The 25,971-nt window shown below is 46.2% G+C and overlaps 3 protein-coding genes across 7 annotated transcripts in view; 2 read left to right on the top strand and 1 right to left on the bottom strand.

The window, feature by feature from the left end:
* The window catches only part of TMIE (transmembrane inner ear), a 41,319-nt gene extending 40,329 nt beyond the window's left edge, over positions 1–990 (bottom strand). The window contains exons 1-2 of the mRNA XM_075086259.1: positions 682–990; positions 116–280 (exon numbers count right to left, since the gene is read on the bottom strand). The gene's annotated coding sequence lies outside the window, so the exon portion shown is untranslated. The remainder of the gene's footprint in view (positions 1–115; positions 281–681) is intronic.
* Positions 1–25,971, top strand: part of ALS2CL (ALS2 C-terminal like) — a 73,090-nt gene that overhangs the window by 22,885 nt on the left and 24,234 nt on the right. Inside the window, exons 1-7 of one of the 5 annotated variants that reach the window (XM_075082131.1) lie at positions 1,178–1,282; positions 20,913–21,021; positions 21,913–22,105; positions 23,931–23,996; positions 24,733–24,898; positions 25,343–25,471; positions 25,647–25,766. In XM_075082131.1, the coding sequence (XP_074938232.1) occupies positions 1,280–1,282; positions 20,913–21,021; positions 21,913–22,105; positions 23,931–23,996; positions 24,733–24,898; positions 25,343–25,471; positions 25,647–25,766 (786 nt within the window). In that variant the 5' untranslated portion in view covers positions 1,178–1,279. Of the gene's footprint in view, positions 1–1,177; positions 1,283–8,463; positions 8,729–9,662; positions 9,764–20,211; positions 20,509–20,912; positions 21,022–21,912; positions 22,106–23,930; positions 23,997–24,732; positions 24,899–25,342; positions 25,472–25,646; positions 25,767–25,971 lie in introns of those variants that run through there. The other 4 variants (XM_075082134.1, XM_075082132.1, XM_075082130.1 and 1 more) reach the window with 4 other exon arrangements.
* LOC142053986 (CDK2-associated and cullin domain-containing protein 1-like) lies at positions 17,621–18,459 on the top strand. The gene is given in 4 exon segments (XM_075086190.1): positions 17,621–17,674; positions 17,911–18,082; positions 18,085–18,244; positions 18,246–18,459. Coding segments are annotated over 4 exon segments (600 nt in total).

Raw genomic sequence — 25,971 nt, forward strand, 5'->3', positions numbered from 1 at the left:
TCAATATTTGCCAAGCGGATGTGATGTCTTAACAGAGTTTTCTAATGCAAACGCCTTTTGTGAGAAGGCTCCTGAAGAAAGAAGTTGTGTCTTGCGTGTGCTCATGCTCACTCACATGCCATAAAACCGTTTGCAGGCACTGTTGACGGAAATCCAAGGCCGACCCGGTGGGTAACTTCTGTGCACGTCACAGCTCTGTGACACGGCTTGTTCTGCTGGGTGCACGATGATGCCCTTCCTCCATGTGCTCTGGAGCACCTTGAGGCTGCGGCGATGGTCCCTGTGCAGTGTTTGGAGAGAAACAACCCTTTGCCATGCAGAATACCCGCTCCTGAATGACTGGGAATAAGGGATTTGGGGGAGGATGGAGGGTCTCCTTTCCTGCCCATGTGTGGGATCATCTCTGTCCAACCACCCAGAGCCCCCCTGCCCTCCTGCAATCAGTTCTAGGCTTTCTGTGCTCTCGCCACTCTTCCCCCAGAGCAGCGAGGTCCCAGCCCATGGGCTTGCCTTGGTCTTCTGAGTGTTTGGAGATTTCCAGGGAGGCCAGGCTCCCAGGCCCACGTTGCTTTTCAGCTCAACCGTGAGCAAAGAGGAGGCAGCCCCAGGGCAGGGGAGGGGAGCTGAGAGCCAGAAGAGGGGAGAAGCCAGGAGAAGGGAGGAATGGATCTTCTTAAATACCTTTAGCTGCAGTTTAATCCCCAGAGCATCACAAAACATTTTTCTCTTCATCTTTGCAGCCTCCCCTTTAGGTATTTGAAGGTTGCCCTCAGTCGCTGAAGACTGTGGCTAGGAAACCGCCTTTGTAGAAGTGCGGAGGCTTCATTTGTTTTCAGATGGCTCTGTCATAACTTGCCTGTGCCGTGCACCGCAGAAGCACAACAAGCTTCCTCACAGAGCTGAAGGCAAACTCAGGAACACCCCTAACGCTTGCCTACGGGAAGTGGCAGCCGCATCGCCCATCCGTGGCTGCTGTTTCCCTTTAAATTCTCTAAAAGCCATTCAAGTATTGAGTTGCTTGTTGGAGTGGAGTTAATGTGGAGACCGGCCAAGCGATGGCAGCCTGCCAGGGGTTTCCATGCCTACCAAGAATGTTTTGCAGTGCACCTTGGGAGAGGAATATTACTTCCTTGAATTTTTCTTTTTTTTTTTTTTTTTCTTTTTTTTTCCCCTCCCCTTAAAGTGAGTAAATAAAGTAGCTGAAAAGTTAGCGCAGGCAGCGTTCATCACCCACTCTTTCCATTCACATGGATGCACAACGTGGCTGACAGCTCAACCCATGGTAAGATGGGCTTTTTGCTCAGATGGTGTTCAGTTACTGGGAGATGCTACTGAACTGCTGTTGAAGTGGTCTTGGGGGAGATCGTGGTCCTTTTGGCTCTGTGTTATGATGAAGATCAGGGGGTTACAGCTTTGGAAATGGGGTGATGTTCAGTGCATGAAAGTGTCTTTCTCCAAAATTTATTGCCTGGGTATTTTGTAGGCTTAGGAGAGGATGCATCCGTGTTTAAGACACAAGGCAGTTTGGGGAGGTTGTGGATTCAGCAAAATCCTACCATCTCTGCCTCCATAAAACAGGAACGCTGCTCACTTCCTAGTTGCATCAAGGCAAACATCCACAAAATCCCTCATGGTGTTGATAGGGCGTGTGCCACGGGAGTGGGATATAACGGTGTGATTGCCTGCGATGCTGTGGGACGAGGTATCTTTGTTTCTCTGGCACCATGTCTCCATGCACTTGAACTTGTTATGTAGCCGATGTACCTCGTGGTTGCAGGTGGCTTCCAGCCCAGTGGGACAGGGCTTTGCTGTCCCCATTTAGCTGCTGAAGGGAGAGGTTGGATATGGCCAACGTGGTGCTGTGGGAAGGTCGATCAAAGGCAAGGAGAGGGCTACCAATCTCACGTGGCTGCAGAAGGAAGGTCACCTCCTGGTTTGTTCTGTCTCCAGGGACAGTGTTGCAGTGAGTCGTCATTGCTCTTACAGCAAAGGTGGGTTGCTGATGGGCTGTCTGGTCTATCCTGTTGTCTCAGTGGGGGATTTGGGAACTGGGAGGGATTGGAATGGGGGGGGGGAAGACTGGGCCAAGACTTGCTTTGCTCTTCAGAGTTGCTCATGTGCTGGCTGGCCCTCACCATCTTCTCCCACACTGCCTGTGTTTGACGAGAGCCTTTCCCAGCTCTCTCAAATCAAATGGTGGCTTTCTCAGGAGGTACCCATAAAACCCATCTGGGTGATGGGGGGTGGGGTCTGGTCTTGTCCATAGAAATGTCTCAGGCTTTAAGAAAGAAAATCTAGTTGATTCCTGCTCTCCATCCTCCTACAGTGAGCGTCTCACCTATCTGTAGCTCTGCACCCTTGTTCCTCTTTCACGTCTCCACGTGCCAGATGCCTCTGGCTATTGGATTCCTCTGATCCACGGACTGGATTCATCTGACATAGCTTGCCAAGGAGTGGGAAGAAAGCCCCAGCATTGCAGCAGCTGGGGTTGTGCCACCCTGCTCAGAACGTTTGGAAGAGCCGTGGTAAAAGTCACTGTCCTCCTGCAGTCAAGCACTGTAGAGCTCTGTGCCGTTCCCCAGCTGGGCTGTTCTGCAGCCCAGAAGACTCACGCAATTAAGCACTTGCTTATCCCGCTGGTGCCACTTCTCTGCTCCAACTTACACCAACTTTCATGTCATTTTCAGAGCCAGGAGTGTAGTAATCACTCTGCTGCAATGAAAGAGTAATACAATGTGCTTTTGTTATTACACAGTTTTCTGGAAACTTATCCATCCAACCAGCTACAGAAAGGTTCGTGGCTTCAGATAACTTTGCAGAGAGGAAGAAGCTGTTCTGAGCTGAAAGATGACAGCTTGGTGCTGACATAGGGAAAAGTGGTGGTTTTTTTTTTTTTTTTTGGTCTGATTTCTTATTTTCTGGCTATCTGCATGTATAGCAGCTCCTACGGAATTAGGACTGACTGCCAGAGGCTAGTGTTTGTTTTCCTCTTTAGCAAGGCCTTTAGTTAGACAAGCTGCCACAGAGCAATAAATAGTTTGGAACCATGAGTCATGCTTCACCCTTGTAACTTAAGTGGGCATCACAGCTTTATTTAAAAAAGGCTTTCTTGTTTCTGTGGTGTTGTTACAGAGAAGTGATCCTCAAATAGAGCCCCTATGCCTCTCTTGAACTGGCTAGCTGTCTCTGTCAAAGGCTGCTGCTTTAAGGACTGGTATTTCTAGCTGGTTTTTTTTTTCTGTGGAGTAAGAATTAGCATTGCTTTGCTGAGCAGTAAGCACATTAGTTGTGTAACGCAATGTGGAATGGTGTCCCAAGCGAGCTCGTGTCTTTGGATGTGATTTGGGGCTTGGTGTGATTGCAGAGGTGCTTCGTATCTTCCCAAAGTGTCTTTAAACCATCTGGGCTTTCCGAACTTCTGAGAGAAATGTAGCACCCTGACCTTGGGATGGCAGCTATGGCCAGGTGGATGGGCATCCTGACTTGCCCCTCTGCCCTCAGGACAGGAGCAAGTACCATAGGTCACATGGAGGTGGACACACCTTGAGATGGTGACCACCCCCACCACGACCATCTAGTCCTCCTGCCTTAGCAGCCTAATCTTCTGTGCTGTGTAGGATGGGGGGAGGATGAGACCAGTTGGTGCAGCCCATGATATGCAGTTTCAGCACCACCTCGCTACAGCTGGAGTTTGTCCAACCAGTCCTAAGGAACTGGTACAGCTTGACTAACAGGCACAAGGAGACATGTTACTCTTGGGTACTTTTTGGTCCTTGGATCAGGACCAATGTTTTGTCTCTTATGCTGGTGGCCAGTGTGCCAATGTTTGGTTTTGCCCTGTTCTGGCTCTTCCTTACTCTAAAGGGAGCCTGGTGCTACCTGGTGAAGGTCGTCAGCCAGCAGCTACTCTCTGTCCAGGGCCTTGTCAATGCCTTGAATGTCCTCTACAACTTCAGGTTGTGGTGAGTCCCTGCCAGTGATGGACCTTTGGCAATGCTGGTGCAAAGAACTGGGTCTGCCGTTGACCAGGCACTGCATGGACATGTCTTCAGAGAGAGTACGAGGATAAATTGCTGTCTAAGAGGGGAGCACAGGTGGAGCGGCCTTGCCAAAGGTCATGTAAACATCTGGGGAAATGGTATTTAGGCCATCTGGCTGCTCAACTAAGGCTGAAATGTCTAGACTGTGCACACTTCCAGGGATTAAGTCTTGACTCTTCAAGCTGAGAGCCTGTGTGGGATCAATAGTGTGACACCCGATCTCCCTAACAGACACTGACACTGGAGGTTGTAGGAAGAGTCAGTCTTTTAATTTTGTATGGGGCTTGTCTACGTAAGGAAACGAGTTCGGTAAGGAAAGATGTCGGGTACATATCGATACCTTTTCCGTGTCTTCTCTCCTTATGCTTGTTCTGTGCCTGTCCTGCTCCTGGACAGTCTTGCGCTGCAGTCTGTCCCTGGTCTTGTCTGATTGTCATCTCCCTCTCTCGTGGACAGGAATGCCGGCGCAGACACATCACTGCAGTGCCTGTTACCCGAATTCTTCTGTGCATCCTGACAGGAGTCTGGAGAATTTCTACAAGCGTTTGATTTCTATGCTGTTTTGTTGCTGAACGGTAGCTCAGGTGTAGAAACATGTCTGCACCCATGTTGGCTGATCCCAGTTTCGTGTTCCTTGTTTTCTAATCGCTCCTGCCCTGCATGCCTCTTACCCTTCAGGGAAAAGGCTTGTGTTGCCTCAGTGAAAAGAACGAGGACGGGTTTCATTATCAAGAAGATTGTGAAACTTCTTTTGCATGAGATATGAATAATTGCACATTTAGCTCCTGTTTCCATGCATAGTTTCCCAATGGCATGCACATAGAGTGAGCTTCTGGGCTTGCAAGGCACATGAGTGAAGGAGTACGTGCTTGGATCAGACATCCACCTCTTTGTTACCGTCTCCTGGCCAAGTGAATCTGAGTACTTTGGCTTGTCGCTCCTCTCAGGGGTGGGTGCTGTCTCAGATATTTAGCTGGCTGAAGCTTACAGATCCAAAGAGGTCCCAGCTGCTACGACTGCCCTGTTCCTTGCCAAAGCCTCAGATGATCCTGTGGCACGCCTGTAGCAAGGCAGCAGAAATATCAAGTTGGTGCTAGCTGGGATTATGGGCCTGGTGTCATCTTAGTTTTGCGTTGCCTCTTCCATCTCCCAACTCAGCCCTCTTTTCCTTGACCCTGATGTGCATCTGAAACTCTTGGGATGTCTTGAGGGGTAAATGAAGCTGCTGAATTTTTAAAATAGCTTTTAGGAAGGACAAGAAAGCTGTATGGTACTGGGATTTATGCTAGGACAAACTATCTTTTGCTGAATGAAAAAAAATAGTTGGTTTTTCTCACATGTAGAAACAGCCTCTCTCCAGGGGTAAGCAGGAGCTGAGGTCTCACTGAGTGATGCTGCCGGAATGGGAAGCTGCAGGCTGTTTGCTGCTGCTCTGGGCCATGCTTCAGTAATCGCATATCGAAGCTGGTATAGTCAAGGATATTCTTGTAACTGAGTGAGTTATAAAGCAGCTATTTCCAGAATGGTTGGTTCTTGTAACTTGGGGTGGTATTGCCCTGGTGATAGAAAGATGTGCTGGCCAACAGAGCTGACTCAGCCTCACTGGCCCCAGAACTCAAGAATTTGCCTGCGACCTAGTTTCAGCAGAGGAACCTGAACTATAAGCAGGCTTTGGTTAAAAAAAAAAAAAAAAAAAATCCTTGATGGAAAAGGCAACTTGTTTTGGGGAAGTTGTATTTGGAGGAAATTATGAGGATGGTGAGGCACTTTACTGTGAGAGTGGTAAGACACCAGAACTGGTTGCCCAGAGAAGTTGTAGATACATCATCATTGGAAGTGTTCAAAGTCAGGTTGGACGGGGCTTTGAGCAACCTGATTTAGCAAAAGATGTCCCTGCCCATGGCAAAAGGGTTGGACTAGATGATCTTTAAAGATCCCTTCCAACCCAAACCATTCTATCATTCTATGAAAGGAGACATTGTCTCACGAGGTACAAACTGGGGTGAGATTTGGTGGAGGTTTCTGTTCTTATGGCTAAAACCCCTAAGCAGGAGGAGCAAGGTGAACTCCTTTTCTTGGAGTTTTCTTGATCAATCCTAGTTTGGTATTTCTAGAGGGATAAATATTTTTAATTGCAATCGGTGGTTGAATGGCAATTTGCTGCGCCGTCTATTTACAGGCAGACCTCTTGGATTCGGTATGTTCATTGGTGCCACTGCACTGCAACTGCCTCTGCCTGATCCCTTGAGTACGTGTTTCTAGGGACAGTGTTAAGCCTAGCTTTAAACCATATTCCCCAGAGTGACATATGCAAGCATAGGAAACAAAGGTTTAAAACTGAGTCCAAGCAGGAGAGCAAAATATAAAGCCTGAACCACTTAATAATGCTCTCTGTAGACAAATGAATGCCAGTAGCATCCCCTAAGCTCCTGGCTAGAAATGATACCACGTGCTCTGTGTTTTAGATCTGTGGCTGCAGATAGCCAGCGACAATTTGATTAATAATGATCTGGTCAGATAATGGGAGAGAAACCTAGAGCTGCTAGCAAGGATTTCTAAAGACTTCCACAGAAGAATGCTGTGTTTATTTAATAAAAATTGTTAGTAGAAGAACCTTATTTCTGACAAAATTCCAGGCGTAGACAGCTTTTTTTTCCAAAAAGAAAAGCTGCATTTGTCTGTGTGTCCCTGATTTTTTTGTTGTTGTTGTTACATTTTTATAACTGGAAGTCTCTCAGATCTAATTTCTTTTTCTTTTTTTTTTAGTTCAAGTTTTTGAACCAACAAGTTCCCAAGATCAAATCAGGACTATTTGTCTTCAGGTTGTTCAGGACTAAAATTTACCTATTTGCATGTGTTTTCCCCCCCCCCCCGAATCAAGGCAGGATGGAGAAACAATTGCAGTATAACATTTACAAGATGAGAAGAATGTCTCATACACAGCCTTAGATGCTCTTGAAACACCTGTGTCCTCATCACTGCCCTGTCTACTGCGGAAATGTTCTGGACAGCCAAGCATATTGCCACTTACTCTTTATCAGTCTGTATCTTAAGAAATACTAACTATCTATACAATATAGGTGATGGGCCATGCCGTGTCTCACCCTCCAGACCCAATCCAGCCCTAATCTCATCTTAAAGGCTGGATGTGCAGATGTCCACAGTGTGTTGAAGGTTCCCATCATGGATGCAGAGGAGTCAGAGTGGTCCTAGCTGTAGGGTGGCTCCGTGGTTGCTCAAGTAGCAGCAAATCACTGTCATTTTTTGCCCAGTGTTTTAAAGCAAAGCAATGAGAATTCATGCTGTAACCTGTGGCAATCTGGTAGCTGCTGCACAACCAGCTGAGCTGTGCATGCAGTGGGGACGGGTTAGCTGGCAGCGGGAAATATCCTGGTCTGGGAGCTGGAGGTCTTCTCTCTGCTGAGGACAGGGGGCAGGAATCTGAAGCTGTTCAGAGGAAGATAAAGAAAAATCCTGGCTGTCTGGTTTTCTGTTGGAGGCATCCAAAAGAGGAAGGGTGATTAGGGCTGGGGATAAGTGGGAGAAGAGGAAAAGCAGCAAATGAATAGGACCGTACCAAGAACTGAACGAGCTGAAACAAGGACAAGGTCTCAGACTGACCTTGACAGTTGTGCAAATTCTGAGCATTTCAGGAAAACTAGTCGAGTGATTGGAAATGGAATTCTGCTGAGGAAACACAAGTAAAAATAAAAGAGGTTGTCCCAAACCAAACTGTCACACCCCTTTGTGTCAGCAGTTTCAACACAGCTTTACCAGATTGGAGTTAAAAAGAATAACGGGAAAAAAAAGAATCCAAACCACGCACAACAAGCCACTTGACCAAAACTGTACTGAAACAAGCCACAAAGCTGAGCCTGAGGCCCAGACCCAAATGCACTCAGTGGATTGAACCAGAAGACCTTAGATGTAAGGTGGGCTCTTCAGTGTCCATTTCCCCCAGCACAGAGCAGAGCTCCTAGACCTTTCACACAATGCTGCAGGGGAGCTAGAGATCTCCAAACCTTTGTGCTCAATAGGGGAATGCTCAGCACGGGACTCTCTGAAACCCTCCCCCACTTTCTGGAGGGTAGGCGCTATCATAAGCTGTGCCAGGGAGTAATCTCCATCCGTATAGGGTCTGGAGGCTGGAAAGTCCTCCTGAGCTCAAGCACCCTTGCAAAGACTTCGAAAGGACTCTAGGCGCCTGCCTGCCATCTAGTCTCTTGTGGGTGAGCACTTCCTCAGGATATGGAAAATCCGATTTCATTCCAGATTTTGGGCTGGAAGAGAGAGGTCTGTAATTGTGCCAAAGTCCTGATCACCAGCTCTTTGACTTCGCAGCTTGCAGAGCAGGTAGGAGGCCGGCAGTGAGCTCATTGCTCACTCATCCTTTCCGTTCCCTGGCTGCATCCTTCCCTGGTATTGTTCCCCACTGCGTACGAGGATTGCTGCTCTGAGGGTTGCTGCTCTGCTTGCCCGTGTGGTGTAAACCATTGTGTTGAGGCAGACAGCGAGTTTTGGGCACGTCGCTCTCTGAAAAGACCCCAGGAGTCTGCGAAAGTGGGACGGAAGCCAACACAATAGAAGAACCTCTCAAATAAAAGCTGATTTGAGGCACCTCTTGTCTCCTGTTACACCCTGAGCCTCCTCGCTATAGAAACCGACTTGTCCTGATCCCTCAGCCCGCAGTAAGTTCCAGTAGTTTGTAAAAGTCCTTGAAATCATAGAGCCGGGGAGGAGGCAAGCTGCTGAGTCGTACCATGCTGGAGCGCCTGGGAAAGAACGGGGCTTTGTTAGTGCTCCTCAGCATGCTCTGAAGCAGAAGGGGAGGGCGTGGGGCTTTTGTCAGGCGCCGTATCTACTTTTTCTGATGTGGAGAGCGAGTACATGGTGGAAGCTTCTGCTTTGACAAAACTGTCTGACAAAATGCTCGTGGAGATTTTCTGTGATTGGGGATCGACTGGAAAAATGCTTTTGTGCTTTAGGAGGTGGGCTGGTGGCTGAGCTCCAGCAGATGGGCTGGGGAGGATTCTGGGTCCTCCTGATAGATGGACTTGCAGGTTTTGGGTTTGTTTCTAGGTTTTTTTAGAAGGAGGAGAAACAGTTACTGCAGGCTGAGGTGTAGCAGAGGACAGACTTTGCATGCATCATGTGCAGGCTGTCACATACCCTCAGCAGCAAGCTCTGAATAGCAGGAAACGTCCTGTTTCCCAGGGTTTCCGTCTGTGAGCTACAGCAAGCCCAGGAGTCACACGAGGGGAGAGACTGGCAGAACAAGGAGAAAAAACACAGGAGCTTCAGCTGGCAAACTGCTATGGGAATGCAATGTAGGTGAAGAGGGATTAGAGCTGAGAGACGCCACTGTGCAAAGAAAAACATATCCTGCCCTTTTCCCTTTCAGTTTCCTGTATTTTAAGTTTCCCTAACACATGAGCTGCAAGATCATAGGTCATGAAATTTCTTGTCCTTTTAAGAAGGCAATTGCTTTAGAAACCCTATTTGCACAGGTTTCGTAACTGTCTCTCTGGGCTCTGTGGATGTCTCATCTAATGAACAGGCCCAGATCTGTGTTTCAGCAAACAAGGCGGCTGGATGTGGGAGGGAGAGGTGGGAGGGGAGAGTGACGGCTCTGGGAGCACCGAGTATTTCAGGACTTGGAAGCTCAGAGGAGCTGCTGCCGTAGATTTACCACGGGGGAATTTTAATTGGCCACCTTATGCAAGGTACGTTGCTCTACACACTGGTTATTTTTGGGTTTTGTGACCAGTGTTCGTTGGCTAGTTGTTTTCCCATTGATCCTGAGGCTCAGTTTTATGTTTAGACATGTACCGTAGGAGGGGTGCAAAACCAGCCTTAGCAGGCTGAAGGGACTGTTGAAGGTAGTCTGCTATGAGTAAAAGCCCTGAGGCAGAGTAAAGTTTGGGAGTGTTTTCTACAGGTAGATATTTTACCTGTGCAAGTGACCAAAGGCGTGGAGCGCGTTTTCCTGGAGTGTAAAACGCACTTTCATGCACCCCTGTGCTTCACCTAGACAGTGCATTGGCCTTGCATAAAGAAGGTATGTTGTCTTTAAGGTATTTAATTCCCAGTACGGTCCAGAATGGTGGCATTAAATCCTCTGGTGGCTCTCACCTTGTGTTTTCCAGAAAGGGATGTTGGAGAAGCACGTGCGGTCTCTCTCCCGCAGGCAGCTGCCTGATCCTTTGTGAGTCGGGGCTTGCTCCTGTTTTGAGGGAGGGATTTTTCCACCTGTGCCAGGCAAGCAGGCAGCCTCACCTGGCAATACAAGCCTGATGAAGTAAGGCTGGAAACCATGCATTCACACTGGGGTTGCACAGCTTACCTGGCAGAGTAAAGAAACTAAACCAATACCCAGGTAATTAGTTTGGGTGAGAGAAGCTGATAAGCTCGTCTGGGTTTGTGCAAGGGAGGGAAGTGGTCAGAAGCTTGCAGGTGTCTTAGGTGTTAAGTGAAAAGTCTGGGTCAAAGGCCCAGTTATAGGGGAAAGGTAACACACTTAGGACTTTTAAAAAGTAAAAAACAACTACATGTTTAGAGCTAGAAGAGGAGGAGCTGCAGTTCCCAGGAGGGACTGTTTTTAAACTTTAGCTTAATTTAATTTGAACCTGAACCAAATATGTTTCTGTTTGTGGAAATTTCCTATGGCCTGGAAGCTTTCTAGACCTTGCAGCTGCTCCCTGAACTTGGTAGTTTCATTACTGCAATGACTTCAATTCCCAATGGGCTGCAAGACAAGGTTTTTGATGATCTGTAAGGAAACCAGCCAGAATGTCTGACAAGACCCTGTCTCTGATTTAGTAATGTATTTTGGAGGCAAACAATATCAGCAAGTTCAAGAGGGGTAAGATAAATTCAGAGACAACAGGTCCATAGGCAGATACTAGGAAGAGGGTTGCACCATTTGACATCTCTAATGCAACAGTTGGTTGCTGGGGGAATACAAGAGGACAGACCTCAGAAAGTGGCCAAGCTTATGTTGTCCTCTAAATAAGAGCTCTTATTCTTACTGCCAGACTAGCCAGACCACTGGCCTGACCTGGTTGGGTATTGTTTACATTCCTGTTGAATTAGAAAGGGCTCATGCAAAGTACTTTGGGCTCAACAAACAGGAATTTTCTTGTGAAACAGTTTTTTCAGAGCTTTGACCAGCTCTTCAGGTCATCAAAAGACCTGGGTTTTGGAACTCAAAGCATCTCGGTGAACTGTAGCATCTTGGAATGATGATCAGAGGTTAGGAAGCACTGGTGACTCTTTGCAGGTCTGTCCTGCCTTCCGTAGCTTGTAAGTTTTCCTCCAAGAGCACCTGAAGGGTTTGATGAAACACTGGAAGCTTCCTACTACACTCAGTGTTTAGTAAAAGCCTTGGGCACTAGAGAGAGGAGGAAAAATTTGGCAGTTCTTCAGTTGGGATTGTTGTTAACGTTCCTGACCGTGAGTGAGTTTAAGTGACCCAAACAGAAAGCAGAGAAAGGTTGGGTGTAGGGATTAAACTAATCCAGGCAAGTCTTTTTTTTTCTCCATTCCTGTTCCTTTGTATGGACTTTAGCCCTGCCCTATTTCTGGCAGCTATTGGGGATGCCACGCTAAAGGCTGTGAAGTGCTTAGGCTTTGCATGGGCCACTTGGTAGGGCAGATCCGGGTGGTTTTATAAGTGTCATTTCATAGTGACAGCTCATTAGATTTTAGACATTACCTCTAGCATAAGTAAACATCTGTGAGCTGGGAGGAGAGGCAAGTAGTGGTGTCAAAAGGCAGGGCAGATAGGAGATGGATCCAGAGCCTCACTTGTGAGTATTTGGTGGAGCCAGCCACCTGAAAAGTGGCTCTTCTCATAGTTTTATTATGATTTTCTGTCTTTTAGCACAAAGAAAGTGAAATCCCCTCTGGTCCTACTCACGTTCCGGAGGTCCCAAGTGGAGAGGATGGATCAGGGGGAAGACATTACTGTACATTGAAGTCCATCTCATCTGTGGAACAGTTGTGCTACCAGCTCTCCCATTGTCCCAAGGGATGCTTCTCTGATATTGCTTGTGCCTCTGGGTTGGTTTCCAGGCTGTAATTCAAACTGATACTCAGGGTTTGACTCAACACTGCTTCGATGTAAATGGTAACACATATTCTAAACCCCAGATGTGCAGCGCGCTCTCATTTTTTTTTTTTTTGCTTTTTGAGGCCACGCTGAAATCCCATTTGCTTTGGAAAAGCAGAGCAGGCATATTGGGAGTATGAGGCCAAGGGAGGGGAGCTCCTGCTCCCAAAGCTGCTCCCAGAGCTGTGACACAAAAATTGTCCCTGGCTATTGTCTTCTGGCCTTCCCATATTTTGACTCCAATTGAGAATTGTTGAGTGTCCTCTTCTCACAATCTCCTTTCCTCCTCTCCTTCAGACATCCTGTATTTTTTTCAGGTTTGTTTCGGAGTTTCATCCAGTAACCCCAAGTCACTTTGTGTTGCATATGGGTTGCTGTGTCAAAATCATTACACTTCTACATGCATAACCTGCTTGTAAGTAATAATGATGACGGCAGTGGGAGCTACAAGGCCATGAGGGATTAAAACACTAAGTAAACATTATCTCACCCGTGGGCCTTATCGTACTCGCCTTGTTATTTGCAAAGTCTGAATGATATCCTAAATTGTGGTGAGAATGATCTTCTTTAGCCTTCGTTATCAACAAGTAAAGCATCTTATTTGGGCTGTTTAATTCTGTAGCTAGCGATAAGAGATCAGGTATGCCCAAAGGCCCACTCATCTCACTTAAGATGGATTAAATTGAGCTTCTCATGTGCCTTTTTGTGGTTACAAAGGAAGTCTGGGGTGGGTAGTTCAGCCTTCAGACACCCAGAAAGGGCAGATGGGTTTTGTCCTTTTGAAGTCAACTAGAGGTTTATGATTGTTTTTATTGGGCTTAGGCGTGAACTTCCTAAGGAAGGGACACGAACTTCCAATTTGGGTTGGGGAAAGAAAAGAAAAAAAGCTGGGTCAGATAAGGTTTGTGTAAAGCTTTTGTGTTCCCTGTTTTTGAAAAAGAAAACAAAACAGAACAATAGAGAAAAACACGTTCCCCTCCCCCACACATAGATTCCTCTTTTTCCTGTTTTTCTGTGTTAAATATGGATGAATACAAAGTCGGGGCAGGGGAAGGTTCTCCTTGGGCTGAAAAATCAATTACACAGCTCCAGTGCTTTCTGAAGAGAGTTCTGAGTGCTTGTTTGACCCTTTGTAAGCTCTCAGCCACACCCTGCTATTCTAAATTTGCTGAGATTTTAACGTGGTTGATATTTTGACAATCTTACATTGTCTTTTCTTTCAGTGCTTGAGGTCCTGCCATGCAGGTGACCAACAATTTTATGACTGATGCATAAAATCAGCAATATCAAGCCAGGCTATCTCACCTCTCATAATGCCGAACAACGTGCCTGGAGAAGTCCACAAAAACTGGAAAGGGCTGTAGTTGTACTTCCTCCATATTTGCTTCTTGCCTCCTTCGGGACTTCCCGAGCTGGAGTTGATGCCTTTGTTTTTATTAGCTTTTAATTGATTTTTTCCTCCATGGACTCACCCAGCTGCTTTTGAACGCGTGTATAGTATTCTCATAGCAATGACTGACTCTCGTGGCAGCGAGTTCCATGGCTTAATTAGACGTGGTGAGGTCAAATGTCCTGCTGTTCCTTGTGAGGTGGCCCCATTGCTTGAGGGTAGAGGGGGTTGTGCTGTGCCCCAAATTTTTGCTGTGTGGCCTCGTCTGTGTATGAACCCGGACTGACTGAAAGCCTTGAGGGTCTTGAGTTTTGATGGGTTTTGTTCATTTTCTTGTGTTTTTAAACTATGTGGTGTACTTTTCCTACCTACTTTCATTGCTGTCCTGCTCAGTAATTTTCCCTGATAAAGAAAATGTTGAACCAGACCTTGCCTAGTTCCTTCACATGGCTGGCATCGGCACACTCCCTGTATCTCATGCTAAAGTCTAATCCAAGTAACTGTTGTTCTCTTCCTCCTTTTTATGCCGCTAAAAGCAGTCTTGCGATTCAGGGTTTTATTGTCTTTCTGCCCTGTTTATTCCCAATTACCTCTTAACTCGCTCATTGTGTGCTTCTGTCTGCTTATGATGTGGCTCTGGTAAATTGAACGCTAATTCATCCCGAGTCGTGACCATCTGAGGCTTGACAAGAGAAGGGTCTGAATGGGAGAATTTGCTCCAGCGTGTTGGTGTTGGCTAAACAAAGCCTGGAGCTGTTTTTCCATGGGACAGAATGGTCTTTGTGCTGGCCTGAATGCAGACTCAGCCGGAGCGTGACACGCGAGGGGGGATGTCGTTTGGAAATAAAATTAGGATGCATGAGGATATTTGGCCCCTAGAGAAAAGCAGTAAAGGTTGGGGCAGAAAGAGGAGCAACATCTCGGTGTTGGCCACCAGCGTTTCCCTTCATGGCCTAAGGAGGTCCTGAGTTTATGGACTCTGAGCTGGCACTACTAACTGAACGAGGAGATCCCCCTGCTTGTGGGCATGTTTATGTGATGGTACATTAAACTCTGCTGGGGATTGGGTCTAGGTTAAAAAGTGATCTTGCAAAGAAGGCTAGGGTCGATGGTCCAAGCTCAAACACATCTTTCCTTTCCACTTAAGACCAACCCTTAATGCTAATCCATTTTTTGCCCCCAAAGCGCACTCTATTTTTGGTCATATTAATTGTGACTATACAGCTGTTGAGCTGACCAAGGGGAGGAAACAGATAGTTAGGTCTATGTTCATTCTGGTTTAAGGTCCCAAGACTTGTCTGTTATGTCACACGCTGTAACGTGATGTAAAGTGCTGATCTGTATTGACTCAGTCTAACAATAAACTTTTCATAAGTTTATCTGTTAATTCCTGAGGGAGAAACTCCCTAATGGCAGGTTTTATCCAGAACTGTATATTTTCCTGCCCTGCAATGTGCACCTTTTAGAGCCATACACTGCTTGGGGAAAGACATGATGTGAGTGAGAGGTTAACAGCAGGGGAGGACTTGTGTGACCTTCTGGGAATCTTGAAGAGTGTCTGGCAAGAAGAGAGTTTTAGCTTTCAAATGCTTTAGGCTGCATCCTGCTGCAAAGTGGAGAGGCATTTACCAGTCCAAGCATAAGTGCCTATGCTCTATATTCCATTCTTAGGTGGTTTTGGTTGCTTTAGTTAGAAGCAACACCATTACCGGCATGAGAGAAAGGGGCCTAGAGAGTAAAAGCAGTATCTGAGGAACAGTTTCAGGTTTATCCTGACAGAGAAGAATCTTTAGTACCTCTTGGCTTCAGCTTGGAATGCTTTTATTAACTTCTCAACTACAGCTTGAATTAAAGCAGCTTTATCCCTGCCTCTGCAAAGATGATGTACTCACTTGACACGGGGTGCAGTAGGAAGGCATCTCTTCAGCTGCATGGCAGCAGTAACTTGACTGCCTCTCAAAGGGCAGGGAAGGGAAAACTTGGTCTGTCTGAGGACTCTGCGTGGCAGAGTGATGGACTGGCCTCATTTCTGAGGCAGATGGTGGTAGAAAGGTCATGAACTGCAAGGATGTATGAGATTGGAAGGACTGCAAAGGCACGGTTCCTTTTAGGATGGCAGATGCAGGGAAAGAGAAGAGTTTAAGGAGGGGAGAGGCTACAGCAAACGTGGTTGTGGCATTTACATCCCAGGTGGTTTAGTACTAAAACACTCTGAGCGCTCCCTAAATCTGGTACTGTGCATGACTGGTTTCTCCCATGTGAGAAGTGTCTTTGTTGACTGATAATCTTGTCTTCAGCACAGAGGGGCATTCACAAGAGGAAGATGGAAAATGAATAGACCTTCTGTGGATGTCCAGTTTGTTCCTTAATGTACAGGAGCTGATAAGATTGACTAGAAGTGAGTTTCCATGAGAAACTTCGTGTCACCTCTGAAATCTACGGGGCTTTCCAGACATTTTCCTGGTGGAACAGCTGCCTCAGAGCTAGACTCCAAAGTAGAAAGAGGTTCTATGCAAAGCTGACAATGAGGCTCAGCGTTTCATCAAACTGTCTCTCTGCTTGGTTTCCTATTTGTTCCACCCACCCTTCTGGCAATTTCCTGAAACTGGGTATAACAACCTGTTGTGGCCTCCTCAAGACATGTATTTTCTTGCTGAAATGTGCATTTAGCAGCTTTGAACAGGCCCTGCTGAGGATGAATGTTCCTCTTGGTGACCCAGGGTGCTCCCATCATGCTCAGCAGCCACTTAGGTTGATATTAGTTGCTGCATCCCCCTTTTTTCTGCCCTCATTGTCACACTCAGTGGACAGGCCAAGACTGTGATGAGCCACAGAGATCCAGTGACTCCTACAGAAGTTGTTTCTCAAGGTCTTTTTCCTGTTTCTACATGAATACTGTTATGAGTCCCTTCTCTAATTTCAGACCTGTGCTGCGCAGCTTTCCTGTAGCTTCATTTAGGGAGAAGAAACAGATAATGTCTCATACTTTGGAAAACGCTCCCCTGGGGAGATATCATCATTCCTTATGGGAGCCTGAAGCAGATGGGCAGCTGTTTTGTTTTGCCAGTGGAAATCTCCATTCTCGAAGGCTGTAGACTTTCTGATTTTGCATATAAAACCAGACGCTGTCATGCTATGTGCAGCGAGTGGACCATTCCTTGGAGGTGCACCTCCTTTAATTCTGGCCATCAGGACTGCACCATCTTCAAAGGTCTTGACCCCCGAGCAGCAGAGCCATCCATGTAGGGCAGACTAAAACCTCTTGAACAGGCTTCAGAGAGGCTCTGTTCAAGCTTGCCTTGTCCTTCACAGAGCAAGCACAGAATTGCAAAACCACTGAGTCAAGTGAAAGCTGTGTCCGAGCTGGGGAAAGACAGCACGTGACAGCCCCAGGTTTCTGCTCAGTGTTCCCATCACCCAGCGGCACTGCAGTTTGCATTCAGTTATTCAGTTTTTCCACGCATGTGAACGTGCAGTGTGACCTCCGTGTGCCCTCTGTGGCTGAGCCAGCGTTGGTTTTGTTCACTAAGTGATGAACTTCAAATCTTCTTTGCCTGACTGGGCTAGAATAAGTGTGCAAATGCTGTTCTCACAGAACTGGTGGAGGAAGCCTGGAAACGGTGGCTGAAACTCACGCTTACCTTGTTGTGATGTGATGTGATGTGATGTGATGTGATGTGATGTGATGTGATGTGATGTGATGTGATGTGATGTGATGTGCCAACTTCGGTCTTTTTTTGTGGTGCCGGAAGGGCTGTTTCGAAAGCTGACTGGTGCCTCTCGTCCATTCAGCAAATGATCCCAGACTGTCACGTTCAGGCTGGAAGGAGCCCACAGATTTTCCCAGGAAGGGTGAGAACATGATTGCTGACAAGAAAAAAAGAAAAAAAACCCCACCAAACTCAAAGCAAAACACTGTGTTAGCAGGTTATAATGGAAAAGAGTATCCAAATGCTTCCGTTTTTCACAGAGTTAGCTTGGGCATCTTTAGTGTTGCTACTACAGGGGTTTCTCAACCCACGTACCACAGCATGGGAATGCTTTGGGGGTCATCCGCGTAAGGTCTGAGCTCAGGTCTTCATGGGTAACAGATCCTCAGTTAACCAGGACTGCAGACTGTGGGACCAGCTGATGGTTGGAAGGGGTGATGCTGCATGCAGATCAGTAGGTCCAGCTTGGTTTTTCTTCCAGGTTACCGTTACATAAGTGACCAAATAACACTTAGGCTGGGGCAGTGATGTTCCTGTGCTGTTGCACATGTGTTCTTCAGCCCTGAGGAGGCTTCTCAGCCTCCTGCCTTCACTTGTGGACTATCATGGTCCCATGGAGCAAAGCTGTGGGTATCTGCACCTTTGGTTTGAGCCATTCAGTTTACATTCAGCCGTCTGGATAGTGCCATAGATCAGCTTTTAACTCAGAGTCCTGGTGACTACATCCCTATCTCCTATGAACAAATATACAGTTGTGTGTATAAGTGTGTATGCCAGCAGCATTCGGAACAGATGTATAGTGACCTAATAAAAAAGATAACTAACCACTTAGAGTCTCAAAGAAGCGGCAGGCCAGCCCTCCATATCTCTATATTGAAAGATTTAACGTAGCTCTTGGACAGTATATGGGAGCATTGCAGAGCATTGTGCCTGTTTTCATATATATGAATAAATTTTACATAGAAACCAAGCTTAACAGAGACTTAAAAGATGACCTTGTTTACAGAACATGTTGCAGAAAAGCACATTTACAACCTAATGCCTTTACTTTTAGAAGCTCAGTCAACGCCGTTTCAAATAACTCCTTCAACCATGGCAAATATCGTGAAAGGCCTGTATACACTACGACCAGAATGGGTACAGATGGCACCAGCTTTATTTTCTAAATTCATGTATGTTATGAATATGCGGCTTCTCTGGTTGTTTTGATAAGAGAAGACTTTGGGGAACTGTGAGTTTGGCATCTGGCACCCATTCTTTTTGTTTTGCACAGGATAAAACATTTTCTTACATAATTAAATAAGGACGAGGTGGAGAACAAGCCCCTTTCAAAGCAGAGTGATCTGAAATGATGTAACCATCTTTCCTTCTCTTCCAAAAATAGAAAAAATAGGCTTAAAAATATAAATAAACCCCACCAGGCTGTTACTCAGGGAGCCTAATATGACCCCACTGACTACCTGTTGAAGCATTTGAAAATTAAATCCTGTCACATATCCAGCCTAATTTTACTCACTGATTAAGCAATCTACTTATGCTTAGAAATTTCAAACAGGCCTGCCTGCTCTCTAGGACCAGTGAGAAACAACTTTATCTTTATGTCTACAAGACAGGGGATTAAGTGGTAGTAAAATACAAACTTTTAGATCTGTCCTGTCTTCCTGGTACTCTGGGGTGAGAGACAGCTGGCTGCTGTTTTGTTTTACTTTTTTCCTGGCTCAGTTGCCTTCCCTGGGAGGGGCCAGGAGGAGTTTGTATTCTAGCTTTTTGACCTGTTTGCATGCCTCGAGCTTTCCTCTGGGATGAATCACCAGTGTTCCTGCACAAAATAGCCTTATGGTCACGCAGACCTTGATGTATGAGAACTTGCAAACTAATGAGATTATGGAATTTTTTAACGCTTCCAATTTTTCAGACAAATGAAATTTAAGAGGCAATGGTTACTAAGGAGAAAACATTGTCATTCATCTGTGCTGTCAGTTGTGTCTGGATCTGAACAGCTATGTAAAACCAGGCCAGCCAACCATTCAAACTGCAAAGCGCCCCTTGTTTTATGACACCATTTCAGCCCAAGCTCCAGAACCTGGAAAGGGAGCTCCTAACCAGAGTTTGGTGACTTTAGGGTCCCCAAACTCCTATTTAGCAAGGGATCCGCCCACACGTGAAACTTAAAAATGAGACATTCCCACCTAACTTAGTCACCCCACCTGGATGACCTTTTTATAGTCCATGATGAGATGCCTGAGGTATTTCTTCCCATGAAGTATAATGTAGGGTTAGGCTTCTATGTCTAACTTCCCGACACCTCAACATGAGGAGAATGAGTCTCACCTATTGTTTGTAGTAATCAGGGTAGAGGTTCAGAATGTCTTAGAGTATGCCACCAACAGATAGCTTGAGTTCAGCTCTTCCTGGAAACAGCGCAAAGACTATTCACATCTCCATTAGTAAATAAATTAGGTCTATCCCCATAGCCAAGCAGTTATTGCATAATCTATACATAGCTAATTTCTCCTTACCTCCCAAAACAGCGCGACTATGTGCAAGCTACACATTTCAAGTGGTCCCTGGACCATAGCTTAGAACTGTCTGGGAGAGGCACTAGTTGGCCCACGTCAAAACTATGCCAAAGTCTCTGCCACCAATTTAGCAACATAAATCTTTGCAGCATAATGCCATATCCTTCTTTGCTTACCCCTGTGAACGTAGCCTTTGAGCATGCACTACAACCAGGCTAAGGATAAAGGCGGACAGACCATATTCAGTCCCTTGAGCTTGCTGTTTTGCTTCACAAAGTTAAAAGAATCTCAGATTTTTGTACTTTTATCACCATTACTAATAACAGCTGATTCTGCCCGTAGTATCTTCAGCACCTGGCCTTTTTCCAGAGCAGTCTCCTATGACATGCTATTAGCTGGCTGTGTTCACTTCCTGTGATACATTTCTTTCAGGACATGAGGCTGGGAAGGAGGAAGGTAATAGAGTTTGCTCACATGGGTTTGTTGCCTTTTTTTTTTTTGGTTGTTTTTGGTTTTTTTTTAAGGGCTGCCCACTTCCACTTTAGGCAAGCTTTCCTTGTTGACGCAGCAGTTGTGACATATAACCAGCAGTGCAGTGTCCTGCTCGGAAAGGAGTCACACCAGACATCTGCTCCTCTGGAGGGCTGGATGTTGGGGCATGGCTGGCGCAGCTCTGCAACTCCGTAAAATAGCTTTTAATGCCACAAGGTGCAGACTGAGGCAGCTGGGCAGAAAACTGGTGAGAGATACGGGAAGAGATGCTCTGCTTCATCCTTTGCTGCCTTGTACTTCAGAGATTTTCTTCTGGGAGAACGAATCTGGCACTAAACAGGATTAACATATATCAAGAAGTTTAGGGCCTTTCCAGTCATGTAGAAGAGGTATTGTGGCCCACCTGAGAAGATCTTCAATTGGGGCATCAGGAAAATGGGCTGTAGCCTCGGTGGTCTTCTGAGACACCAGCTCATGTTGAGCTATTGGGTTTCTGTTTCCCTTTCTAACATTTTTAAATGCTTTTTGGGGACAGCAATTACTCCTGTGCGTGCTGTCAGGAAAGGCTGATTGTTTGCAATGAGCGCTGAAGCCTTGGTAGAGGGATACTCTTGCAAGGGAGTTTATGTGTGCCTTCTGTGTTGTGTCCAGGACATGTGCACGGCTGAAGCAACGGCATCTCTGCTCCAAGTGGAAGAAACCTTCTCAGCATGCCTGGCACGGATAGATGCCCTCATCCTCAAGCCTCTTCTCCAGGCAGGTAGGTCAGAGCAGACTACTTTTTTGTCTCTAGTTCTAGCCTTGAGCCACAGACACACCTATGAAGGGAATTATAATTGAAATTCCAAGGCTGAGGACTTTGCTGGGGGGTTGTTTGCTAGAATAAGTGGTATATAGAGGTGTTTCATTTAAGATAGCAAGCCCTTAAGGATGCCCATGGCCTTTCATTCAAGCCTAGGACTGTGGTTCCTGTTGTTTTCAGAGGTTAATCTAGATTCTAACTAGTGTCAGGGTGTACACCTGCTCCTAGGCTTGATTCCAGCATGGCGCATGGAAATCCAAAATGCCTCTCACACTTATGCGACCCCTAAACCATGCCTGTTCTGCCTCCCTGCTCTCGGTCCATGGTCATGCCCATCTTGGAAGGTAAAACGTGTGGGTGCAGGTTCTGAGCTGGCAGTAAATGAGAGCAGCTCCACTGAAATAACAAATCCATGTAAATATTCACAAGCCCATCTGGCCAAAAGTGGTACAACTGGATTAGGCCCGTAGGGTGGTTCCCTCTCATGTCACTGCCTTTTTGGTCTAGCCTCCGAGGAGACTGGGAACAGCCCTTTGAGCCAGGGGCAGAAAATTTTCCTCCAGCGCTCGTGTCTGAGCTGGGGCTGAGCCTCACAGGCTGCCCTGACCGTGTGCCCCGCAAGAACGGGAAAGACAAAACCTTAGCATGGATAGCCCATACAACCACTCACAGGGACACAACCCTAAATAATAATAATCATCTTCCTCCCTGGCATTGTTTTCCTATAAGAATGTATGTGCTTTACACTGAAAAATTGGGCTGAAGTGTTAGATACAGGCTATGTTTTCCACAAGATTTCTTGGAGTCAAGGTTTTATGACAGCCTTTCCCCCCCATCTTTTCCTCAAAGAGCCTAGTGACCAGAAGGGAAAGGAGAACTTTAAGCTCTTCCTGCTCCTGAATGATCGATTTCAAGCTCTCTGGAACCTCACAGAAGAAAGTTACCGGATACTGAAACAAAAATGCAGCACCTCTGACTCATTCTGCATCCAGGACATTTACACTGTCTGGAAAGGAGACCTGTTCTTAAGCCTCTACATCCAGTAAGTACAGAAGCATTTCTGGAGTAGCATAAGGGACCAAATTAATCAATTAACTGGTAGGTTGGTGCGATTAATTTGTCCATTTAATTTCTTCTCTCCTATCCACTAGTGTTCAGTCATTAGGTCAGGGAATTGATTGCATTCAGTGCTCACAACAAGTGCTACAGAATATAGTGTCTGTGGAAACAGCATAGGTAGCCTTTTTTTCTGGCTGTGCGTATGGTTGTAAGAGGGATAGTTTTTTTTCTTGCAAGTATACATGTTTTAATATGTATCTTAGAAGCAGGAAGAGAACAGGGGCAGAATCTGTACCTGGGTAATTTATGAGAGCAAAGCTTGAGCTGTCATCAGGAACAGAAAGGAGAGCACGAGCAGGTTTAAAGGACTCATAAGGATGAGGAGAGAAGATGTCACTAGACGCAGTTCATATTACGTGTTTGTGCCACGCTGTTATGATTTTGGCGAGGGATGTGATAGCAAGTGACGGATGTAGCGTGATGTGAAAAAACATACTGCCCTGTTGCTCTTTCTGTAATTAATTACATCTGCTCCCCATCTGTCTGCAACGCAAAATAAAATGTTTACCAAAAGCACTGCAGCGTGTGCAACCTGTGTGTTGATGTCTTAGCATGAAAAATGCTTCACGGACCCCTGAGATGACATAAAGATCAGCCGGTGTTTGATCCTTCGTTCATCACATTGGCCATAAATGTGGCCAAGCCTTTGCCAGATGGGCTTGTATCATCTGTGCAGTTTGGCACCCACACGGGAGCAGGAGATGGGCACACTTGGTCCTGGACATTGGTGTCATCTAGTCTTGGTTTTGGTGGTTTTTACGTGCATGGAGGGAGGAGGAAAGAAGGACTACTTTTTGTTTGGTTTTTGCTTGGGCAGCATTGTTTTAGAAGGTGATACACAACAAGCTTTACCTTTATGTGAGTGTGCGTTGTTCATTTGGGAAATGATTCAATAAATTAAAACCGGTTTGCCTTAAAAAGGTGTATGAAAGATGAAAACTTGTGCTGAGGTTTCAGATGACACAAAGGAGAAGTTTATCTTAAGACCTAATTTCCCCTCATTTTGAAATTATAACCTGTTTGTGTTGGGCATCATGCAAAAAAAAAGGGCTGGTTCCTACCCGCTTCTGCTGACTCACTCTGTGCAGTCCTGATTCTACGACCTCTCATGCTTGTTGGAGTGATACTGGAGGAAGCAAAGCAGCTACTCAGGGCCTGAAAATCAGCAGTAAATACATCTCCCTGAAAGATGTAATAAATGACAATTAGTCTGGACATTATACACGACTTATCTGAAAACACTACTGGCAGAAAGGGTGGTATTTGCTGACAAAATATGGCTCGATCTCCCTCTAGTGTGAGATGAGATACATTGGCATGGGACACCTTGACTTGAATTTACCGTCAGTAATACAAACCTGATACTTTCACCTCAACCAGCAGAAATTCATACATCCGAAGCTGGTATCTTAAGCACAGCCTTTGTAGATACGCTTTCCAGGACAGTTGCGCAAGTTTACTTCTGCTTATGCTAAATGCCAGGATGAGTTAAACTTCCTGTAACGATACTAGTGCAAAAATCAACACGGCAGTTAAACCAAGGAGTTGCAAAGGGGACGGAAGGGGAGGGAGCCAAGGCGAGAGGTACAGCAGCTATGTCTCTTTCTGCCTCCCTTGGAAAGGTGGGCTTGACATGATGTTTTCAAATGAGCTTCGTCCCTCTATCACTTAAACCTCATAGCTAATGTGTATCTGTAACTCAGCTCGTGCTTGTACGCCTTTGTTTTTTTTTTTTTTCTTGCCAACAGATACTTCGTCAATTTTGCAAACTACGTTGTAGTCCACGGCTTTGAACATACCACAAAGAGCAAGAGGTCAGTAGGCTGAAAAATGCGTATTGAAGGGGTCGATAGGAATGCAATGGTATTGTGTGGGTTAAGACACTAAACTGGGGCAAGCGGCACTGAGTGCTGCAGCAATCTCCGTTCCAGAGTCCGGCTGCATCTCTGCTGAACGGAACATACGGGCCGCTCCTGACTTCTTTTGAGACCACAGCAGCAACTGCTGAAAGGTTTCCTCTGCAAATCTCTCTCCATCTCTTCTTAGCCATGCACAACTCCTTTTGTAGGAGAGGAAGCCTGTAAATTTGGAATTTGGGGGTTCAGGGACCGGAGACAGAGAGGATGATGTGGGAATCTGGCAGGAAATTTCCACTGCTTGTCCCAGATGTTGTCAGAGTCGCATGGAAATAGCAAATGAAGACATGAGCACTAGGTATGAGCAGATTCACAGTCACTTTGTCTGAGTCACCCTCTTGGTGTGCAAACCACCATCAGAGTCAGGCTATGTTCTGTATGTCTGTGGGTGTGGTTCCTATTTGCAAAGGCCGCTGGGCCAGAGGCAGGATGGATGGAGCTCTCGTTTGCCTCATTGCCTTATTTCTGTGTGTTTGGTGTACAAATACATTTGCACTATGTTATCTCCCGCTCTTTCAAGTCTTTCCATACCCGCTCTGGGAGTGAGGTACCATATGAAGTTTGGAAGGTAGAAAAGTGGTGATTTGAAGAAAATCTGACTAATGAACCTTTGTCTTAATTCACCATCTTGCAGTGAAGCCTGGAAGCAGCACAAGACAGTGCTGAAACAATTCCTCACAGACTTCACCTCTGAGACCTCCATGTCACTGGCCTTATACACTGTTCTTCACAAACCTATCCGGGATCACATCGAGCAATACGTACTGCTCCTTACCAAGCTGAATGAGGTTCTCTGCGAGGTAGGAAGCTTTATGTGATGATGTTAGACTGGCTTATGCTAAAATCTTATGCAGGACTTGTGGGGCTTTGTGGTGGTGTCACTGAATCCAAAGTTGGCTGGAAGTAAATGATTTCCAGTGGACGGCTGGGGTGGTAGTACCCAGGAATGCAGCCCACCTCAAGGTCTCAAAGCAACAGTGGCTGGTCCAGCATAGTACAAGCTACTCATCACATAGAGGAGCTGCAGAGGGTCAGGTAACTGGCCTAAGGTTGCACACTTCTGCTGGTGGCAGAGATGATGCTAGATGTGGGAGGCTTTCCTTGAAAATGGAGTTGGAGGGTTAACGCCCATTAGCCCTTCAGAGTCAGGACTGCTGAGGCTTTTCTGCAGCTGTAGCCCAGGGAGTAGATGTTCTGCACAGCCATGCCTGAAGCGTTGCTCAAGCCCTGCCTTCTTTTACCAGGGCTCTGAAAAGGATGTGGTTACCAGCGCCATCAAGGAATATGTGAAGCTGGAGTCTTTCATCAGCCAAGTCCTGGATGAAGCTTGTTTTACCAAGTCCTTATGGAAATCCTTGGGCTACAAATTCACAGTGAGTCATGGATGTAGAAAGTGGCTTGAAGGGGAGCTCTTCTGGAGGTCTTACACCTGTGCCATGAGTCAGACTGTCTCTGAACTGTTGGCTTGAGTTGTATCTCCTCTCCCAAATCCTGACACTTCCTGATGCTTTTGATCCACCATCTTGACCTCTGCGGTTCCCTCTGCAGGACATGCTCTGTGTGCCTGACAGGAGGCTGCTGGAAGATAGCAAAAATCTTCCCATCTCTGCCAGCACGAATCGATCAGAGAGGATCTTGCTCTTCGATGATGTCCTTGTGCTAATTCAGGTTAGTCTTTAATCTTTCAGAGGGATTGAAAGGGCAGTGTGGATAAATGATAAAATTCAGGTTCCTTTGATGCTGAAAATGCAGCAGAGCTTGGCTGTTGGCAAAACCTTGTCTCAGATCCATGCACCTGTTGTTTGCGCTGGAGAATAAAAGAAAGCCTAATAAAGAGGAAACGGAGGAGAATCTACATAACTTTTTTCCAGTA

The sequence above is a fragment of the Phalacrocorax aristotelis genome, chromosome 2, assembly GCF_949628215.1.
Source record: "Phalacrocorax aristotelis chromosome 2, bGulAri2.1, whole genome shotgun sequence".
NCBI classification, from domain to species: Eukaryota; Metazoa; Chordata; class Aves; order Suliformes; family Phalacrocoracidae; genus Phalacrocorax; species Phalacrocorax aristotelis.